Raw genomic sequence first — 23,150 nt, forward strand, 5'->3', positions numbered from 1 at the left:
GACATTTGTTCGTCCCATCGTCCCTGAGCCTGGTGACCCAAACAGTGGGCACCCCAACCCCAGGCGCTCGCGTCCGTATACAACTTTAATGGGATCTCCTGGTTCCATCTGCGACCCTGGTCTAGATTGATCAAATGATCCCACCAGAGAAGTGACTGTATAACCTGGTCGGGTAACATCACTCTCCTGTCTAAAGACCGGTGATCTCTGTCCCAATTCGCTAGGACCCAAGTCTGTAGGCCCCGAGAGTGGGCCTGGGCCCATTCTACTGCTGGAATGGCAGACGACATTAGACCCAGGATTGATACTAACCTTCGAAGAGGAACCTGAGAATCCAATCTGATTCCCTGAATCTCTGACCTCAGCTTGTCTATCTTCTGCTTGGGTAGAAAGACACGTCTGACCGTCGTGTCCCAACCTAGCCCCAAAAAAATTAAGCTCTGAACCGGGTGCAATTGAGACTTTTCCATGCTCACTATCCAACCCAGACTGCTCAAGAGCTGGAGTGAAAAATTTAGCTCCCTCTGCAAGGCTTCTTGGGTCCCTGCCATAAAAAGGAAGTCGTCCAAGTAAGGCAGGACCCTTATATTGTGGAGATGTAAAAAGGACATCACCTCTGCCATAATCTTCGTAAAGATTCTTGGGGCCGACGAAATTCCGAACGGGAGAGCCTGATATTGAAAATGGCATATCGACTCCCCCGTCCGGACTGCAAATCTCAGATATTTCTGAAACAGCGGGTGTATCGGGACGTGGAGGTAAGCATCCTCCAGATCCACTGATGCCAGAAAATCCCCTGGAGATATGAGGTTGCGAACTGAGGCAATGCTCTCCATTCTGAACCTCTTCACTACAATGTAGGGATTCAAGGGTTTCAAATTCAATATCATTCGAAACTTCCCTGACTTCTTCTGGATTAAAAATACCCGCGAATAGAACCCCTTCCCCTGTTCCTGAGCTGGAACCGGTCGAATCACGTTCTTCTGCAGAAGAGAGGAAACCGAGTCCATAAGGGCCTCTGCCTTGATCTGGTCCCTGGGGATAGAAGTGACTATCACCCGGGAGGGAGGAGGAGATACAAATTCTATCTTGTAACCCAGCTGGATCAGAGATAGAATAAAGTCGTTCTTTGTTATCTTCTGCCACTCCGGAAAGAAGTGGAGAAGTCTCCCCCCCACCGGGATCTGGCTGTCACTTGGCGGACTTTGCAGTGGACGGGGCTGGCTGGGGTTTATTGAACAGGAATGGCCTGCCTCTGCCTGCATTATAGGTCCATTTCTTATTTTGTCTTTGCCCTCTATTCGGCTGGTCCTGCCTAAGAAAGGGCTTCCTGCTCTGAAAGGACCGCTTCCCGCTCTTATTCTTATCCGGGAATTTCCTGGCTCTATTGGAAGATCTTTCCAAAACCGAGTCCAAATCTCGTCCGAACAAAAGATCCCCCTGAAACGCCATTCCACATAGCTTCTGCTTGGAGGTAACATCTCCCTGCCACGTATTTAACCAAACGGCCCTTCGTGCTGAGTTAATTAAGGCCGCTGTCTTGGCGGCAGCTCTGAGGGATTCAGTTGCTGCGTCCGCCAGGAAGGCAATAGATTTGATGATAACCGGAAGGCTCTCTAGGATTCTAGCATGTGGAGTGCCCTCCTCCAGACGTTCCTGGAGCCCACGAACCCACTTATCCAAGTTCCGGGCTACACAAACCGAGGAAATGGCCGGTTTAAAAGAGAAGGACGTTGAATCCCACGCTCTTTTAAGCAGGGCCTCTGCCTTCCTATCCATCGGGTCCTTCAAGGTCCCCATATCTTCAAAGGATAAATCAGTATCCTTGGAACACTGAGAAAGAGGAGCATCTAATCGAGGACACTTGAACAATGATTCATGTTCCTCCATGTTAAAGGGAAAACGCCGTTTAAAAGATCTAGGGATAAAAAGCCTTCCCTCCGGATCCTTCCACTGAGCGGAAATAATACTCCTGACAGCTCTATGGACAGGAAAAACCCGACCTCCGCGATCCTCTAGTCCCCTATAAATATCATCTTGTGGAGTAGAGGATGGCCTGGGTTGTTCAATTTGTTCCGAATCATAAACTGCTTTCAGCAGCTCAGACGTGTCCTCAGCATTGAACAAATACCTAGGAACTGTAGCCGATGTATTACCTGAAGCGTCAGACTCAGCCAGCTCTCCCTCATCTGATGCCTCAGAAACGTCCGAAAACGGTGAGGGATTCTCAATACCAACGTTCTGGGGAACCTCCGTATCCACCCTCTGGGTACTAGGGAGTACAGGCAAGGATACACTCTGATCGATAGGGACAGAACCAGTCTGTGGAACCTGTAATTGGGAAGTTATTACAACAGGCTGGGCAGTAGATGATGCTGGTAAAGCTGCCGGAACCTGTGGAAGAGGGACCATCTGGACTGGACAAGGAGGTAGAGCTGCTCTAAATGCAGAAAATGTAGTAGCTAATTCCTGTTTCATTGATTTCATTAAATCTAACAATGCTACAGTAGTGCTCTCGGGTCTCGGAGAATGAGACTTTGATTTATTGTAACAATCAGTACATAAAGATTTAGAAGTTCCCTCAGGTAGCCTGCCCCCACATTTAGTACACTTATTAGATTTTCCTGAGCTCTTGACTGGCTTCTGTAAGAAAACATAAACAAATCCAGGGAATGTTTTAGCTAGTAACAGACTAGCACACTGTAGCATAATAAAACAGGAATGCAAGGAACCTTACCGGCTGCTGACCTGACTCCTCAGTGCCAGCCGGAGGCGTCTGCTTCGTCTCTGGAGAGGGCTCTGTTGGCTGCTGCATGGCCCCTGCAGAGTGTTGCTGCACTCAGTGCAAACTTGCTGGCGTGCTGGGTGATCTGGCGTTCCTGCTTGCGGCTGTGCTGTGCGGAGATAGAGCTGTAACGCGTGGCCAGACTGCGTGCAAATGACCCCCGCTGGCACGCCGGAACCGCCTCTTTAATGTACGCGCACGCCGCCGCCTCTGCGCCATGCGGCGTGCCTCCGCGTCACTTCCGCCTCCAACTTCCGGAACTTCAATGCGGAAGAGGAGACGGCGTCACCCAGCCGCCATGCCGTCTAGGAGAGCAGTGGGATGGGAGAAATCCTACAACCTCCCCCACCCCCAAGTGGAGAAAAGGTCTGGCTGCCTAAAAAACCACCAGACGGGTCGCGCCCAGCGCTGACTCGTACCGCTTTCCAACGACATCCTTTCAATCCTCCTGCCTGGCCATCCTTAGACAAAGTAGGTGCCATCAGGCTCCCCTACCACCAGGACTCCGTAGGTGCTTCCGTGGTGAGTGTAGGAAACATACAAAAAACTGAGGGGAGATTGTGGAGGGGTGGGATTTATACTAATTATTATTCTAATTCTTGTCAGGTGTTTCCGATTTGGGAGGGGAGACTACACAATCTCAGGAGGGCCGTCCTGGAGGACGTAGGGAGGAATTAAGAATAGTCCCTTTACTAGAACCCATCTTGATATGTTCCACTTCATGCATTCATAGGTTAAGAGTGCGAGATACGTGGTTGGGGCTGCAGGTCGGAAATAAGCACAAATTGCTGACCACGTCTTTTTTTAAAGTAAAATTCCACAATCTTCTCTGATTGATCTTTAAGATACAATGTGTCATGAGTAGAACCTGATTGGTTCATCAGATTTCAGACCCGGAGAATTATAAATGGCATTTAACAACTATTTTGTTTCACTAGCCACAAACTTAAATCTTGACAGGTTATCTTTCTCTTTATCAGAAACCTCCACATCTGTCTCACAATCAGATAAATCCTCCATGTAATCCTCCATATAATCCTCCTGCTCAGAGTTCGAAAGAATTGAAGATCAATTTATGTATATGAACAGGCACATTATCTTTAGCATCCCCTTGTACTGCCGACTCAGAGGCTACCACATGGTCAGAAGCATTCACCGGTATCGGAGTCATATTGATCGGCTGAGATACAGAAATAGTTGGCTGAGAGATTGTAATCGGAGACTGACTTATAACCGGTTGTGCAAAAGGAGCTTGCCATCTCCTCCGTAAAAGCCTTAATAGACTCATTCCATTTCTCATAATACGCCAAAAGTCCTTATATGAACCAGCAGACCCCTTATTCAAAACTGAGGCCTCTTGCACACTTGCGCAGAGCGTTGCCCTGCATTACTCTTCTGCGCCGCTTTCCCACTGCAAGGGCCGTGAAAGTCTATGGAGAATAGCAAAGTTCCCGTGATGCGACAGTGCGCCGAAAGTATCCCAATCGCCAATGCAAAGGCCGCAGCACGTTACCGCATAATCTGTGCCTATCACATGGATTATGCAAGTCAATGGGCATTGCAGCAAGTGTGCACAATGGGAGTGGGGGGTGTGAATCATTCATTAAGTTATTTTCAGTACAGTTCCTATTTAAGCATCCATACACTGGATTTAGCTCCGGATAGAGCAGTGGATTGGACTAAGGTGTTCAAAACATTTAGGCTTTGCTCCCATTGTTCCTATCGCGTGTCCGTCCGGGTTGGGCTTTTTTTTACATGTGTTGTAAAGCATTTTTACGGCAATTTGTATGCGTTGGGCGTTTTTGTTAAGCGCTTCTCTAAGCGCTTTTGCAGAGCAATTGCGTTTTTTCACTTATTGGCGGCAGTCGGGAAGTGAACTCTTTGATCCGGAAAAGAATAAATACAATGTATTTATTCTTAAAAACGCACAAGCAATCACTGCACAAAGCGATTTTGTGAGCATTTTGTGTTTTTTCCTATACCTTCCAATCAGGCAAAATCGCTTGAAAAATGCTCCCATGCTCCGCTTTTCTGAGCAGATCGGAAACGAACAGCTCAGATGTGAACTCTCTTAAAGAAAATCATTGCACAAGCGATTTTGAAATTCGACAACGCTTAAAAAAAAATAAAAAGATAAAAAACGCCCCTAGTGTGAATGAGACCTCAGTGAAAGTTTATAATATAAACTTTGCTTTCAAGGATTTCTATATTACTGTTATATAATCTACAGGATGTATATTATTATCAATTTTAATGGCAAATGGGTAAACAAACATGTTTTACTTATACTGCTCCACCTAAAAAGCCCCATCTTTTTAGATTATCATGTTACACAATGCATTGTATTCAACTGTTAGCAAAAGTTGCCACTATGACCTTGGCCAGGAAATGTAATATTTGGAATTACAATAGCTTTTCTTACCATGGTTTCCAATCTGGAGGCAGTGGAGCAACGATTCCCTCCCGTGCCAACCACATTAGTTCAGGCTCTGCATCTGGATCAATCCCAACCATTCGTGCATACTCCTGAATTTCTAGAAAATGAAGAAAAAGCACAAAAATGCTGTATCATAACTATCCAATATGCAACAAACTATATAAAAGGACCCTTTATCTCTCTATAGCTACCGGCCTATTTCGCCTCTTCTCAATCAAACTACCTGAGGAACAAGCTCACTTGGTTCTCTACATCTAAACTAGGACACTCCCTTCTCAAAACTTCCTTTGATTAACATCAACATGGATTCTGTCTTAACCACTCCATTGAAACAGCCCTTGCTAATTCAATGATGTACTAACTGCTGGATCTAAAGGCTACTATTTTATATATGCTTCCAAGGCATAAAAGACCATGAGGATCTTCCAGTTTCTCTAGGCCCCTGTTACTGAGGCTTGGTGCTCTGCGCTCTATGTTCCAAACCATGGTTTTTTTATTAGTCATCTGCTTTTATTTGCATAAAACTGATATCACTTTCCAAAAAGCTCCAGTTTTGTTTCAACTGTCCCAGGGAAATCCTCCCCAAAACAATGACCCCAATTCACTGAACTGCAGTAAGACTGTCGTGCGCAAGCACCGGTAGTATTGGTAAGATTGATGTGCACTGCCTTAGCACATCAATATCACAGCAGTTTAGGGAATCAGGGCCAATATGGCTTGTCATTACACATTACAGTGTAACTGTTGGGCAAAAAAATTAAAAATCAATTCTTTATTTGTATCTGGTAAACAAGCAAGAAGGATGCTAACCAGGGAATCCAAAAGTTTTAAAAATCACCCTTACTTTTCTTGTTGATAAATGATCATCCCCAGTTTACCTGACTTTTACTTTGTACACACAAAATTTGGTACACAAAAAGGAAGTTGCAGGGCATAATGGGTTGTCCTTTTTTGCTTCTCTACTTCCCCTCAGACTTAACTAATGTAGCCTGATTGGCTGGAGCCTCCATCCCTCCTTCCCCCCCCCCCCCCCCCCCACACCTCTGTTCCTCTCTGATTGGCCAATATTTCTCATGCTGAGACAATGCACTTTCTATAGTGAAGGGCGGGCAATGCATACACAATCAATGAGAGGAGAGTAAGGGAGGAAATGACATCAGGATTGGCTTCAAAATAGCCAGTTAAAATGGGAAATGCTATGAAATATTTTTTCTTTTTTACTGTAGAAAAATCACTAAAATCAAAACGTGGACTGTGCAGTACATATGTTATGTAAGTAGAGCAAGTATTTATCTACAGTACTTATATATGGGGGTTGGGGTCTGACAGGGCAGTTTCTAGGCTAAAATGCACCCAGTGCGAGAGTGTAAAAATTGCGCCCCCCCCACCACCACCGTGCTGGAGCCAGGTATAGGTGCCTGCAGTATAGGTTAGCTAGGTCTAGTTGCATTCTGTATAGGTAGTGGGCTATAGGTCCCCCCAGTATAGGTAGCCAGGCATAGGTGCCCCAGTATAATTGACCCCAGTATAGATTAGCCAGGTAGGTGCCTCCAGTATAGGTATCCAGTATAGTTCAGGGGCGGACTGGGCCAGGGGGGAAGGGGGGCAATCTCCCCCCAGGCCGCCTTTCATTCAGTGATTTAGGGCAGGTCTGGTTTATTTGGGTTTGTTGTAAGGCAATGTGAAACTTTAGGCTAGCTGATAAAAGTGCAATCAGAGGACAGGCAAGCTGGTAAATATACACAGCATGATGCAGAGCTTGCCTGGAGGGTCCGTGGGCAAACATCAATCTGGTCTCTCCCTATTGTTATTATGACTGCATGTGTGGATAAGGTGTTATACAAGTTAAAGTTTTTGACAGTCCCTAGACTCCAGGAGGGCTACTTTCTGACTTGTGTGAGAGACTGGCAGAGACAGGAGTCCAATAACAGGCAAGTAGTCTCTGTGTGATGTGCAATACAGATAAGCTCTCTGCTCCATCTCAGGCTATTCTCAATTTCTCTCCACTCTTCCTCTCTCTGGGCTAGTGCACACCAAAATCGCAATAGCAATCGCTAGCAATTTGTGAGTGTGATTTTGTGAAGCGATTTTCAGAGCAATTTTTTTTTTAAATGAATTGCTCCAAAAAATGCTACATGCAGTGTGTAGCATTTTTTGGAGCAATTCATTAAAAAATAGCTCTGAAAATCGCTTCACAAAATCACACTTACAAATTGCTAGCGATTGCTATTGCGATTTTGGCGTGCACTAGCCCAGAGAGGAGTGGAGAGAAATTGAGAATAGCCTGAGATGGAGCAGAGAGCTTATCTGTATTGCACATCACACAGAGGCTACTTGCCTGTAATAGGACTCCTGCCCCTGCCAGTCTCTCATACAAGTCAGAAAGTAGCCCTCCTGGAGTCTAGGGACTGTCAAAAACTTGTCAACTTGTATAACACCTTATCCACACATGCAGTCATAATAACAATGGGGAGAGACCAGACAGATGTTTGCCCACGGACCCTTCAGGCAAGCTCTGCATCATGCTGTGTATATTTACCAGCTTGCCTGTCCTCTGATTGCACTTTTATCAGCTAGCCTCAAGTTTCACAATGCCTTACAACAAACCCAAATACACCAGACACCAGACCTGCCCTAAATCACTGAATGAAAGGCGGCCTGGGGGGAGATTGCCCCCCTTCCCCCCTGGCCAGTCAGTGTAGCTGTATACAGTGCTTCCCTGAGCTAATTACTCTGCAGTCCCCTGGGGAGAAGGAGGGAGAGTTTGCAGCTCCCTTTGGCTGTCTGCGCTCAGGGCTGCCGCACGGCTGCACGGCCCCTAGAAACGGGCCTGGGTTCTGAGATAGTATGACTGACAGCTCCTCTTTAAAGTAAATTCTAATTTGACTTCTCTATGTTTTTCATGCAACAGTGAGAGTCCCCTTCTCACACTAAGCCAGTTACCCAATAAGCAATAGATGGGAACTCTGTGGAACTTATACACGGCTTCTAAACGTCCATCCTCCCAATCCTTGTCCTACATTCCGTGAGGTGACCACAGACTCACTGACCAAAAACTTCTTAATAATATTTTAAGTTGTCAAAGAAAAGCAAAGCAGCTTGGAGATGGATTTCTAGCCTATCATTTTTTTCTCATCTCCTCACACAACTCTCCTTTGCTTTCGCTGTTCCATATTCAGCGAAGGACAAATGTTAATAAACAGCAGTCACCATCTTTCTCCATTTAAAGCAAACCCGTGACTTTCACACACACAAAAAAAAAAAAAAAAAAAGTTACATACGTACCCACATAGAGGAAAGCAGACCATGCTCCATCTTATATAAGCATGGCCGTACTCTGTACTCTATGGGCACCAAGATGGACCGGGAAACCTCTGGACCAGGCGTGCCCATTGCATTGAACGCAATCTACCAGTCAATCGCAAAGGACTACTGGGTAAATCACAGTCACGCTCTGAAAAACAAGTGGTGCACCACACACTGGCAGTGCAGCACCAGCGAACAAGCGTGACAAATGTGCTCATGGCCCTTCCCCTCCAGCAGTTCCTGGGGGATAATAGCCAATGAGGGCTGTGAATGTGTCCTATCGCCCGCCCCTTCCAGCAGTTCCTGTGGGTTTGGAGGAGGAGCTCTTATCAAGTCACTGTGTCAAGAACAGCCGTGCAGTCAGAAGTGCAGGGCTAGAGAGGAAGAGCCTGAGGGAGGAGGTGAAGTTGAGAGGATGGAAGAGAGGAGACACTCATCTGTCACAAGGAGCCAAGATGCAGGTGGATATCTGTATTCACTTTTATTATAGGTGCCCACCACTGACAGGGATTTGAGGGTTCTCTGCATAACTAAGTGTGTGTGTGTGTGTGGGGGGGGGGGGGTGTAATATTCTGTTGGAGGGGAGACCGAGACTGTGTGACTATGCTTGGGAATAGGGACTGGGGGGAGTGATTGTATCTAATTATGTTTGGATGGGGGAATTCTGACTTAATATTATGTTTGGGAAATTGAGGGTTGGCTTGCCTAATAATTTTTGGGAGATTAAGGGGGGACACTGATTACATTTGTGGACTTAAAGAGAAACCGTGACCAAGGACTGAGCTTCATCCCAATCCATAGCTGATACCCCCTTTCCCATGAGAACTCTTTTTCGCAAAATGATCATCAGGGGGCTCTGTATAGCTGATATTGTGGTGAAGCCCCTCCCACAGTGCAATGTCAGTAACATGGTGCTGACATCACACTGTCGGAGCCTTGTTGCACTGTGGGAAATAACAGCTGTTTCCAACTGCCAAAAAAGCAAGCAGCAGCTACTTCCACTGACTTCACCTGCCAGCAGTAAAAAAATGTCACCATGTGATCAATGTCAGAATGTAAATCAGGGAGAGGAAAAATTTTATAATGGGGAAACCCTGACAAAATCATTTTAACATAATTACGGTATTGTAAAAATTAAGCACTTTTGTTCATTATGTTATTTTCACTGGAGTTCCTCTTTAAGGGGTCATCTGCCTTATACTTGAAGAGCTAAGGGGGACCCTAATTATGTTTGGAGAGGGAGGAGGAGGTCTGCCTAATAATGTCTCAGTAGTTTTCCAGGTAGTTCGTGAGTTGAAAAATTGTGGCTACCCAGTTTCTGGACCATCCAGAGTCCTCCCATTACATGGGTCAATATCTAACTTTTTTTTTTGAAAGTCACGCTTCCTTTAAAAAGGGCCTTTATGCGTGGATGGAAACATCATAATAATTACCGTAAACAGCTAGTTGGGAAAAAAAAGCACTCTAATCCATTGCCAACAAACGTGTCCAGGCCATAGAATAAACAATACTTCCGTTTCCACACTTGCTTTAATGAACTTATTAACCTTTCAAGATGGTGCATGTATGTACATGGGACAGCAATTTTCCATGTAATCACTCTTCAGAAGAGATTTGGCCTCGATTCATCATTGTCTTTGTGATAGCTTTTTCCAGTTTGTTAAATTACCGAATTCGAAATTTATTGATTTCTAGTTGTATTCATCAAGGTTTTTCCGCATTCGGTGTGAATTCGATAACCATTCGGTAACGTGTCGATATTTCCATTTTACAGCGGTAATTTAAAACAAGGCCATAAGATTCCCGTGGAATTGTGGGTAAAAGGGCATTCCTTTGAGCACCACATAGCAACATTCCGAATAGGGCTTAACACCTGGACCAGGATTCTGGAAGTGGCTTGGGACAATCCCACAATTTCGTCAGCTACGGCTTGATAGGAGCCTTTTCTGAAAAAAATGTAGTGCAGCTAGCAATTTAGTTAACCCTGGCACTGCCTGTGTTCTCTTACAAGATGATTGAAGGGAAATGCAGATGTCCTGGTATAGCAAATAAATCCATTCTATTGCAAATTGATGTAGTTCTAGACCTTATTCTTGCCCTTCTGCACCTTTAAATCAATCTCAGCTGATACCTAACCACTTTCAATGGCTCCATTTTCTCTGTCAGCAATGATCTGACAGGAATAACGACAGAGCAGTGAAGGAGATAACTAATCCTAAACTTAACGCTAAACCACGCCCACTTTCATTTTCATGAATTGCACTTCTTCCGTTTTATCGCACCATTACCGAATGATTACCGAATGCTCGCTAACAGCTGTAGATAACTTTGATGAATCCTGAAATCAACTTATCGAGTTCGGTATTTTACCGGCTGTTGGTAATTGATTCGATAAGTCTTGATGAATCGAGGCCAAAGTGTACCTGAGGAAAAGAAGAGGTACTTACCTAAGAAGACGGAAGCCTCTGCCCCACCATCCTCCAGACCACCATTACTGCTCGTGGACCCCCCAAAAGAAATCCAACAAGAGCTTGATTTATGATTGCGACCACACTTCTCTTCATGCACAAGCGCGGCTGTACCACATCAGCGGGAGTGAGGTGCCACCCATGCATGAGTGGCTTTGTGCTACTGCGCATGCATGGCTGTGCTCATGCAAGTGCAGCAAGGCAACGCTCATGCATGAAGAGGAGCGCGGTCACAACGATCTTTATGAGGGTCCCACGCAGCTGTGGTGGTCAGAAAGACAGTTGGGAAGAATCTATAGGATCCAGAGGCTTACCTCTTCTTAGGCAAGTACCTGTGTTTTGACCAGATATTCACCTCGGGTTCAACGTTAACAATGAGCTGTAAGGGTACCAACAAATTTGTTCATATCTGTGTAATAAATACTATGACAGAAAACACACTCATGACATAATTATGACAACCTACTTTACTTTCTGGTGGACACAATAGATATTGTATAGTCATAGTGAATGTTGTGATGCTATGAAAGTTACTGTAATATCAGAACAGGAACTGTAATGTCTAATAAATACTATGTGGTCATAAAAGGTTGGGATGATGTGACTGCATCCTATTACAGGACATGGAATGACTGCTGCTATATAGTCTCAGCAACTGCAAATTACAAGACACCAACGTTTATGATGAAAAACACCATTTTGCATAACAAATTTCCATTATTTATTTAGTTTTAGATAGTTTGTAGTAAAGAAATTAACTGAAAATATGTGAAATACTGTAGGTTCCCTCTCCATGGAAGCTAAAAGCTTGCTCTCTATCCAGTTTTAACTCATCTTCACAAATAAATGCCTGACAAGAAGCAACACCCACAGTGCAGGTTTATTGTATTTTTAAAAGGTAACAATCTAGATTAGTCCTCATTGATTTCAAACACATCAGCTACCATTGTCTTGAGGAATGTAGTTTTCATCATGATCTTCTTCTAGGATAAGCTGATCCCCCATTCTTCCAGCAGGTACTGCCAGCATCTTTGAAGACTGGTAAAAGAAGCCTGAAAGAGAAGAAACAAACCGTATTTAATTAAAATAACCAAATATAAGCTACTTAAATAAACAGACTTTGTATGCACTTCTTTCCATTTTTTTATTTATTGCATCCCCTTTCTATTGCTATTATGGGGTTATCAGTTTTATTTTTTCTCAGGTCACCATGCAGGGAGGCCAGACTGAATTTCAGATATTCTCTGCCTACTTGATCTTGAAACTAGACAAGACAAGACAAATAACATGTATATTGCGCTTTTCTCCTTGCGGACTCAAAGCGCCAGAGCAGAGCAGCAGCCACTAGGGCGCGCTCTATTGGCAGTAGCAGTGTAAGGGAGACTTGCCAAAGGTCTCCTACTGAATTAGTGCTGGCTTACTGAACAGGCAGAGCCGAGATTCGAACCCTGGTCTCCTGTGTCAGAGGCAGAGCCCTTAACCATTACACCATCAGCCAACTAGTTTGATCATCATACAAAAGGTTGCATCAGACCCTCTCCATACACGCCTGTCCCAGTCTCTACCCCAAGCATAACATTCATGATGCTGAATCAAGATAATTATCCACTCTATCATGGGGAATAATAAAGTGATGCAGCTTTTGAATAGATCCGTATTTGTGCATGCGCAGTATGGCCACACTCCTACAGGGATGGGAGCATTGCCACAAGAAACATTTGACAGTTTTGTCAGATATGTTTGGAGGAGGCCGACTCTAGGACAGAGGGGTGTAAGAACATTGGGTTAACCTTGGGACTATAAGTATCTAGTTATTTTTTTTTTCTTGAGTGGGTTGGGGGGTGGATGACTTCAGGTACGCGTTACAGAGGAACTCCAGTGACACACAGTAGAATTTAGTAAATTAATTCAGGGACTCAAGTAGTTCCGAAGTCTGCCCAACGAGTGCCAAAGACCTAGCTGGCCAAATAACTTCAACTGGTGACGGCGCAGGAACAGATAGATGGACAGAGGAACCGGAAGGCTCAATGGTATCCAAAGACCCTCCCTCTACTTAAATAAGTGTTAAAACTGAAGTTTAAAAGGGAACCTAAAGTAACTATAAAGTGGCCAGTTAAATTTACCTGGGACTTCTTTCAGAGGTCAATCCGCTCTTCTACCTTCCACTGCTGTGGTCCTCTGAAAGCTGCTTGCATGGCCTCGGGCCCTGTGCCACCTGATTGCACGCCAATGGACAGGAGCATTTTGAGCTTGCACAGTTCGAAAAAAATTGCTACTGCACCAACCGTTCCCAGCCAGCACACTCGAGGAGGCTCACACACAGGTCTGCGCATGCGCAGTAGCCCGTGACCAGCCCAGTCGGCCAGGTTTGGGAGGGAACAGCAGATGGGAGAAAACCGTAATGACGGCTAGGGACCAGGACTAATGCGGGTACATTAAAATGGTCACCTTATTGTCACTTTAAATTCCCTTTAAAGCTCATCCACAATTTTATATGTTGCTCAGCTCACTCCCTGCCCCTGTAACACAAGGGTGTAATTCCCATACCCATAAGGCCCCCAAAGTTCCAGGAATGATTTCACAATGAGGATTTCATCCTGGTCCCTGACAGCTCCTGGTGGTGGGTCTCCATTTCACTGCGTCCAGCCTACTTTTCTAAACTCTTAGGTGAGGGGGGGGGAGCATGGCGCTCACACCACCCATCCCCTCTCTTTATCACTCACTAGAGGGGGGTGTGAATACTACTGTCATGGACCTCCCCCCAGTAAATCAAGCAGTGGAACATGTGGTTTCTGCTTCCGAAGGAGGAATGAGGGGGGAGGCCATGAAGATGTGATCTTTGCAATGGGTCTTGTACCTTCCCCTTAACATAATGCTGGATACACACGGTGCATTCGTGCACTCGATTTTCCCGTCGATTCCCGTCGATTTGTTTATTTCCAACATGTCCGATTTGGATTTCGATGGATCGTTAGGTCGATTCGGCATACTTTGCATGCGAATCGACCTAACGATCCATCGAGATCCAAATCGGACATGTTGGAAATAAGGGAATCGACGGGAAACGAACGCACCGTGTGTATCCAGCATTAGAATACTCTGTCTAATGGCTACACAAAGATACTGTACATTTAAACAGAGCAAAATAGAGAGAGAAAGTAAAACAATATTGCAATTTTATTAGTTACTTGTCTGAGTGCATTTGCATCTTAAAATGTTAGTATACTTAATGTGCGTTTCAAATAGCTTAAAACTGGACACTGTTCAATAAGGCAATATACTTGCATAATTGATTTCAGTATGGCATACAGAAGTAATAAGGCAGAATAAGCATGTCATAGCCTTAAAGTGAATGGGAACCGCATTTAAAAAAAAATGAAGCAAATACAGTGGTGTGAAAAACTATTTGCCCCCTTCCTGATTTCTTATTCTTTTGCATGTTTGTCACACTTAAATGTTTCTGCTCATCAAAAACCGTTAACTATTAGTCAAAGATAACATAATTGAACACAAAATGCAGTTTTAAATGATGGTTTTTATTATTTAGTGAGAAAAAAAAACTCAAAACCTACATGGCCCTGTGTGAAAAAGAAATTGCCCCCTGAACCTAATAACTGGTTGGGCCACCCTTAGCAGCAATAACTGCAATCAAGTGTTTGCGATAACTTGCAACTAGTCTTTTACAGCGCTCTGGAGGAATTTTGGCCCACTCATCTTTGCAGAATTGTTGTAATTCAGCTTTATTTGAGGGTTTTCTAGCATGAACCGCCTTTTTAAGGTCATGCCACAACATCTCAATAGGATTCAGGTCAGGACTTTGACTAGGCCACTCCAACGTCTTCATTTTGTTTTTCTTCAGCCATTCAGAGGTGGATTTGTTGGTGTGTTTTGGGTCATTGTCCTGCTGCAGCACCCAAGATCACTTCAGCTTGAGTTGATGAACAGATGGCCGGACATTCTGCTTCAGGATTTTTTGGTAGACAGTAGAATTCATGGTTCCATCTATCACAGCAAGCCTTCCAGGTCCTGAAGCAGCAAAACAACCCCAGACCATCACACTACCACCACCATATTTTACTGTTGGTATGATGTTCTTTTTGCTGAAATGCTGTGTTACTTCTATGCCAGATGTAACGGGACACGCACCTTCCAAAAAGTTCAACTTTTGTCTCGTCGGTCCACAAGGTATTTTCCCAAAAGTCTTGGCAATCATTGAGATGTTTTTTAGCAAAATTGAGATGAGCCTTAATGTTCTTTTTGCTTAAAAGTGGTTTGCGCCTTGGATATCTGCCATGCAGGCCGTTTTTGCCCAGTCTCTTTCTTATGGTGGAGTCATGAACACTGACCTTAATTGAGGCAAGTGAGGCCTGTAGTTCTTTAGATGTTGTCCTGGGGTCTTTTGTGGCCTCTCGGATACGTTTTCTCTGCGCTCTTGGGGTAATTTTGGTCGGCCGGCCACTCCTGGGAAGGTTCATCACTGTTCCATGTTTTTGCCATTTGTGGATAATGGCTCTCACTGTGGTTCGCTGGAGTCCCAAAGCTTTAGAAATGGCTTTATAACCTTTACCAGACTGATAGATCTCAATTACAGTACTTTTGTTCTCATTTGTTCCTGAATTTCTTTGGATCTTGGCATGATGTCTATCTTTTGAGGTGCTTTTGGTCTACTTCTCTGCGTCAGATAGCTCCTATTTAAGTGATTTCTTGATTGCAACAGGTGTGGCAGTAATCAGGCCTGGGGGTGACTACAGAAATTGAACTCAGGTGTGAAAAACCACAGTTAAGTTATTTTTTAACAAGGGGGGCAATCACTTTTTCACACAGGGCCATGTAGATTTGGAGTTTTTTTTCTCATAAATAATAAAAACTATCATTTAAAACTGCATTTTGTGTTCAATTATGTTATCTTTGACTAATAGTTAACGGTTTTTGATGAGCATAAACATTTAAGTGTGACAAACATGCAAAAGAATAAGAAATCAGGAAGGGGGCAAATAGTTTTTCACACCACTGTACTTACCTAAGGAGAGGGAAGGCTCTGGGTTGTATAGAGCCTTCTGTCTCCTCTCTCGGTGCTCTCTATCCTTTGCTGGCTCCCCCCCCCCCCCCCCCCCTCCCGTTTCAATCCCCCGCCGAAAGGGTATTTGGAAGTCTTCGGGAGCCGTGTCCTCCTGAAGACGTGCAGCTCCATACTGCACAGGCGTGAGCGTGCAAGGGAGCGTGCTTGCGCAGGCGCAGTACAGGGCCGCCCTTCTTCAGGAGCACTCGGGCTCCCTGAAGACTTCTGAAGCCTCCTTCGGCCGGGTAAAGCAGTATTTGAATAATTTAGTCAAATACTGCTACTGGGCGAGCCAGCACTGAAAAGACGGGACCAGGAGAGGAGCCGGAAGGCTCTATAGGACCCAGAGCCTTCCCTCTCCTTGGGTAAGTATCTGTCTCATTTTTTTAAATGCAGTTCCAATTCACTTTAAAGCCTCTGGATCCTAATGAGACTTATGCTTCATACACACTTGAGAGAAGTCTTTGGAAAATGCAAGATCACAGACCAATTTTACCCCCCTTCCATGTAGTATGAGAGTCATACCTACACAGTCTATTCTATGGAGCTGCACTCCCCATCAGATAAAATCTTTGCAAGATGCTGCACACAAAGATGCCCGTACACACTCAAAAGATCATTATCTGCAAAAGATCTGTTCCTGCAAAAAATCCATTCCTGCAAAATGCATTCATAGTCTATGAGATCTGCAGATCCTCATACACACCTGGTTTAATACTACATTGAAGGGGGTAAAATTGGTCTGTGATCTTGCATTTTCCAAAGGCTTTTATCTCAAGTGTGTATGAAGCATTACCCTGTCCTCTTCGAGTACATTTGAAATCGGCGCCGGTAGACTTGGGCGCAGGATACAGCGCTATAAGGCTGATCCTGCTTCTGCACAAGTCCGGGCCGATTTAATTACTATTCCCCCTCCAGGCCGCCATGGATGGTGGGGAATGAAATAATTTGGCTTCCAGCGATTGCTGGAGGCCGGATTATGTTTTTAAGCAACCTCGGCTCCGTCTTCTGACGGAGCCGACGTTACTCACTGAGCGCCGCTATAGACTGAATCCCTTTATAGTCTATGGCAGCGCTGGCTGCGCCCAAATCTAGCAGCGCTGAAAAGCACTGCTCCGTCCTCTTCAGCCTCCGGGATCCAGAGCTTGCAGCACCCAAACAGCGTGCAGAAATATTTACCAATCTTCACTCCTGCGCAGATACAGTACAAGCCTCCTCTCGAGCTCTGGTGGGAATAGCCATGCCCGATTGGGTCAGCTATACTGGGCAGGCGCAAATCACCTGCCCAGCAGAGCTGCCATGATCAGGCTTGGCTATTTCCGTTGGCACCTGAGGGTAAGCTTGTAGTGCACAGGAGCAAAGATTGGTAAATACTGCTGCGCGCTGAAGTCCCTACTGTGCCTGCACACCTTGGCAGATTTCAGGGGCTGCCAGAGCTGGATCCCCAAAGCTGAAGAGGTCCAAGGAACCTCATTAGGATCCAGTGGCATCCTCCTCCCGAGGCAGGTACCCCATAGGAGCACTTTCTTCCTTACAGATATTCTTTAAATTACTAGACGCAGAGCATCAACACAGATGACAGGCAACTGGCATTGTTTACTAGAGAATGAAGATGACAGTCTCTGTATTCCTCTCACATTAAATACCCTTTAAACCGTCCATGTAGTGAGAGAGATATGGAGTCCAAGCATCAGATGCGCATGCTCATTCCACAATGAGTTAAAGCGGATCTGAAACTGTTTCGCTTACCTGGGGCTTCTGCCGGCTTCCTGCGCCCTTGCCGTCCTGAACCGATCCTCCGTTCCCCGATGCAGCTCACTTTTCTTCAAGCAGTCAACCTCCACTGCGCCCTGGCCAAGCGTAGCCTTGTACTCGTTCCCATAGCCAGGACAGTCCTGCACAGGTGCAGTATGAGAAAAGGTCTACTGCGCCTCCCAGCTACGGGAGTGTGAACGAGAGCATGCACGGCCAGGCGCAGCGAAGACAAACTGCGTGAAGTGGAAGTGAGCCGCGGCGGGAGAGTGGAGCATCGGTGAGTGGCTGTGCAGGCACAGGTCGGCTGCAGGGGCCTGGTAGAAGTCCCAGGTAAGTGAAACTCTTTATTTTTTAGGGAGATTTCATTTCCGCTTTAAAGATAACTCTATTGGTCTTACAGCTTCAAAGCAAATCTATGTCTTCTGTTATTCCTGGCTGCCTCATTTAAAGGCTGGGACAACCAGCTGGTACTTAAAACTTGGACAAACAATAACTTTTTAAAGGAGAAAACCTTTATTAAAAAGGCATACATTTCAAAACCGTGTTCCAGTGACTTTTATCATTTCATTTTAAAACCTTTTAAAATTTCGGGGGCGTTTGGCTTCTTCTCCATACAGACATGAGTGGGCTGGTGCTAAGTAAGCGCTGTCACATGGGTCGGTGCATGCCGTGGGGAGAACACAAGCAGCGACCACCCATTTCCCTCCTCCTACCCCTTCTTACCCGCTGGGAGAGCTCCCTTCCACCTCTCCTCCTAATAACGGCACGGCATCCACAGACGCTCCTGCGTTGCCCCGCAATAATCACTTCCGGTTTCAATCTGCCTGGCAACTATCCCAGCCTCCCCTGTGCTCGATGATAGGCTAGCTGGAATAAAAGCTCCTTCTGATTGGCTCGTCATTAAATCAGTCATTGGGCAGCTCCAGAGTTACGTCCCCTGGCCAAATGTTTGTCGGGAGCCGTAGTTTTTCTGGTGTTCCTAGCTGAGCTAGTCGGAGCGGCGTGTTTACATTTGCAAAACGTACGGGGTTCACGATATCTCGTGCCCATATGACGCCTGTAATGTAAATGATACCTGTGAATTGTGCCACAAACCGAATTCCGAATAAAACCATTACCGTATCATGTATGTGGTTGGTGGCCACACGCGATACAATAAAATAATCCAATTTTACAGCAATTCGATAAATATGATCGGATCTCCCCAAAAAAAAAATCGAAAGTCTTTTTTTCATTCGACTGAAAAATCTGATCGGATTTTCCTTTTTTTATTTGTATTGATATGGAATGCTGGAAATGTTTCTTCAACTTTTCTAAAGATTGTATGGTGTGTGTTGGATTGTGAATGTGTTAATATACACACCCTAGCATTTTTCTCAGTTTCCAATCATTTTTATCATAACTGGGGAAAAATTAAACGTGTGTGGTACATTGGTCAGATTTTTGAAATGTTACAATCAGTCAGAAAAATTGATTGCAATTGGGGCTAGTCTAAAGGTGTGTGTGTGTGAGAGATCTGTGTCTGTGTGATCTGCATGTGTGTATATTTGTCTGTGTAATCTGTGTCTGGGTGATCTGCATGTGTGTGTGATCTGTGTCTGTGTGTTATTTGCGTGTGTGTGTGTGTGTGTGGTCTGTGTGATCTGCGTCTGTGTGATTTGCATGTGCGTGCGCGTGAAGAGGAAGAATTGGGGGGGTGGGGGGCACCAAAATCTGGTTACGCTCAGGGCGCTGTGAAATACACCATACAATTTTCTGTTAGATTTACCTGCCAAATAGATAACTTCCAACATGTTGGAAATTATCTGTGTATTCCCAGCAACTGGCTGGCAGCAAGAAGAAAGTGACATGTTGCGTCCAAGCACAGCTGCGGCCGAGCTCTGATGTGACTCCATGGTTGCTCAGATGTGACTCTTCACGACCCATACACCCGAAGCTAAAATAAACGAATTAAATAAACTATTGTATCTATCTTCCTTCTCCTAAAAATGACTTTTTAAGATAGTCCACAGTTTTATTTTGTGTTTAAATCTACTTTTTAAGTTTTAATTGTTTTATTGTTTTTGCTCAATGACACATTGGCGTATGCCAGATCTAAAATCTATGAACTATTGACCCTTTTTATCTCTTTCCTGCACTCAGAAGCCATTTTCTGCTAGGAAAGAGTTAGTTGGAATTTCTTATCAATGAGGGTCACACTGTAGTCACTTCCTGTGTAAGTCAGGACTGAGTCAGCCACTTACATACCTGATATTTAACTCTTTCAGACAGAGAAAGAAAAAAAAGGAACACAGCATAGTTATTTGTGTGCTTGGCACTATACATACCCACGTCTAAGTCATCATGTCTCATGTAACTTCGGGTATCCTTTAAGGCCCTTTTCCACTTCTGCTTGCTCTTCTGACCGCAATCGTGCTGTTTTGGGATCGTTTAAGCAGCAATTTCCACTGGCCACCGTTTGTGCCCTAGCTGTCAGGAATGGAGTGCTTCGCAATGCGAATTGCACAAGCCAGCAAGTTCAGCAAAATATTGACGTGCACTAGTGGGAAATGAGCACTGCAATGCTCTAGCGATCGGCAAAACGGCTGCAATTCGCTTTTTGAAGCAGATCACAACTAGTGAAAAAGCGCCCTTAGCACTAGTACAGGCAGTGAATATATTAAGCTTCCATTTTTTTTTGTCAGAAATCACAGTCAGGCAGTAAAATTTACCCAAATGCACGATAATCAAATTGCAATGTGTGGTGTGAATTATGGAAATCGCAATCAGATCGCAGTGCAGTGTGAAAGTGCCCTAACAGTTTATTGTTCTGATACCTATCGGCAATACACTTGATGTGCAGCGTATTGCATACACCAAACTGCTATGTACAGTACTACGGCGCCGCGTCGAAAAATAGGGTGTGGCCATGACATTGTATGGGCGGAGCTAACATAATGATGTAACAGCGAGGCATGAGAAAGCAGTGTTTACGCCATGATGTGGTTAGACGAGGTTTCGCATCATGGGTGTGCAGAAACTGTGTGATGCTATTTAATAGTATACCGTAACCCCAAAGCATCAAACATAGCCAACTATGACCATTAAATAATAAATGCAGCAACAGTTACCCCAGACACCAGAAAATAAACGCAATGTGGGCAAAATTTCAGCACAAAATAAATGCAATGGGCAACCTGTCAGCACAAAATAAATGCATTGTGGGCAACATGTCAGCACAAAATAAACGCATTGTGGGCAACATGTCAGCACAAAATAAACGCACTGCGGGTAAACATGTTAGCACAAAATAAACACACTGCGGGCAAACATGTCAGCACAAAATAAACGCATTGTGGGCAACATGTCAGCACAAAATAAACGCAATGGGCAACATGTCAGCACAAAATAAATGCACTGCGGGCAAACATGTCAGCACAAAATAAACGCACTGCGGGCAAACATGTCAGCACAAAATAAACGCACTGCAGGCAAACATGTCAGCACAAAATAAACGCAATGGGCAAATAAATGCATTGTGGGCAACATGTCAGCACAAAATAAACGCAATGGGCAACATGTCAGCACAAAATAAACGCATTGTGGGCAACATGTCAGCACAAAATAAACGCACTGCGGGCGAACATGTCAGCACAAAATAAACACACTGCGGGCAAACATGTCAGCACAAAATAAACGCATTGTGGGCAACATGTCAGCACAAAATAAACGCAATGGGCAACATGTCAGCACAAAATAAATGCACTGCGGGCAAACAGGTCAGCACAAAATAAATGCTTTGTGGGCAACATGTCAGCACAAAATAAACGCATTGTGGACAACATGTCAGCACAAAATAAACGCACTGCGGGCAAACATGTCAGCACAAAATAAACGCACTGCGGGCAAACATGTCAGCACAAAATAAACGCACTGCAGGCAAACATGTCAGCACAAAATAAACGCAATGGGCAACATGTCAGCACAAAATAAACGCACTGTGGGCAAACATGTCAGCACAAAATAAATGCTTTGTGGGCAACATGTCAGCACAAAATAAACGCATTGTGGACAACATGTCAGCACAAAATAAACGCACTGCGGGCAAACATGTCAGCACAAAATAAACGCACTGCGGGCAAACATGTCAGCACAAAATAAACGCACTGCAGGCAAACATGTCAGCACAAAATAAACGCAATGGGCAACATGTCAGCACAAAATAAACGCACTGCGGGCAAACATGTCAGCACAAAATAAACGCACTGCAGGCAAACATGTCAGCACAAAATAAACGCACTGCGGGCAAACATGTCAGCACAAAATAAACGCACTGCGGGCAAACATGTCAGCACAAAATAGACACACTGCGGGCAAACATGTCAGCACAAAATAAACGCACTGCGGGCAAACATGCCAGCACAAAATAAACACACTGCGGGCAAACATGTCAGCACAAAATAAACGCATTGTGGGCAACACCTGGGGAAAAAAAGCATTTACTCACCTGGCAGAAGACTCCTCTGGCGCGCATCTCCCCCGGACGATCCTCCTGCAGTCTCCCGCGCTGACAGGCAGAGCAGGGCTACGGCAAGATGGCGCCCGAAGCCCTGTATTGGAGACACAAATAGTCTCCAGTACAGGGCTTCGGCAGCCATCTTGCCGTAGCCCTGCTCGCCTGCAGGTGTCGGAACACCGGAAGACAGTAAGGAGGCTGGAGCGGGGCTGCGGGCAATGAACTGGCACGGCGTCAATAGACGCCGCTGCCAGTTCATGCAATAAAGTGACCAGAGTCCCGAGGCCGGGACGTCCCGCTGCTAAAAGCGTGACGTTTCCCGGGACCTCATGCAGCCTGGGACAGCGGACCCCGAATCGGGGGCTGTCCCGGGCAATCTGGGACGTCTAGTCATTCTACACAAAAGGCTCGATTAGGGTACTTTCTCTCTTCAGATACGACTGTTAAATCAAACATTCCGATCAACAAAATCCTGTATTCCGAACAACCATAGAATCGTTTCATGTTGATTTTCTCCACATACCACTTGTTTTTCTGTACAATTGTATCGTAAAAATCTGATCGAATGATTGCATCTGAGGAAAATATTGTACTGTTTATGTGCACCTTAAGTGGAAAGAGTGATATGAATTGTTTGATATATTCTGCAAAGCACTGAGAAAATGTCAGCTCTATAATTCTATGTACAACAGAATACAATCTTCATTCAGTTCTGACTTCCGATCACAGAAAAATGAGTGTCATCAACAGATACAAGCTAATCCTGCAATAGAACTACATATCCCATGGACCAGCAGGAATCTCCCTCCTCCTCCTCCTTCTCTTCCTCCTCCTGCTCCGAGCAT

At 44.9% G+C, this 23,150-nt stretch overlaps 1 protein-coding gene across 3 annotated transcripts in view; it reads right to left on the bottom strand.

The window, feature by feature from the left end:
* Window positions 1–18,622, bottom strand: part of CEP164 (centrosomal protein 164) — a 195,458-nt gene extending 176,836 nt beyond the window's left edge. For all 3 annotated transcript variants that reach the window (XM_068240894.1, XM_068240892.1, XM_068240891.1), the window contains exons 1-3: window positions 18,534–18,622; window positions 11,941–12,048; window positions 5,208–5,319 (exon numbers count right to left, since the gene is read on the bottom strand). In XM_068240894.1, coding sequence (XP_068096995.1) covers window positions 5,208–5,319; window positions 11,941–12,025 — 197 coding nt within the window. In that variant the 5' untranslated portion in view covers window positions 12,026–12,048; window positions 18,534–18,622. The remainder of the gene's footprint in view (window positions 1–5,207; window positions 5,320–11,940; window positions 12,049–18,533) is intronic.
* Between the last annotated feature and the right edge of the window lie 4,528 nt (window positions 18,623–23,150).

This window comes from Hyperolius riggenbachi, chromosome 6, assembly GCF_040937935.1.
Source record: "Hyperolius riggenbachi isolate aHypRig1 chromosome 6, aHypRig1.pri, whole genome shotgun sequence".
NCBI lineage: Eukaryota > Metazoa > Chordata > Amphibia > Anura > Hyperoliidae > Hyperolius > Hyperolius riggenbachi.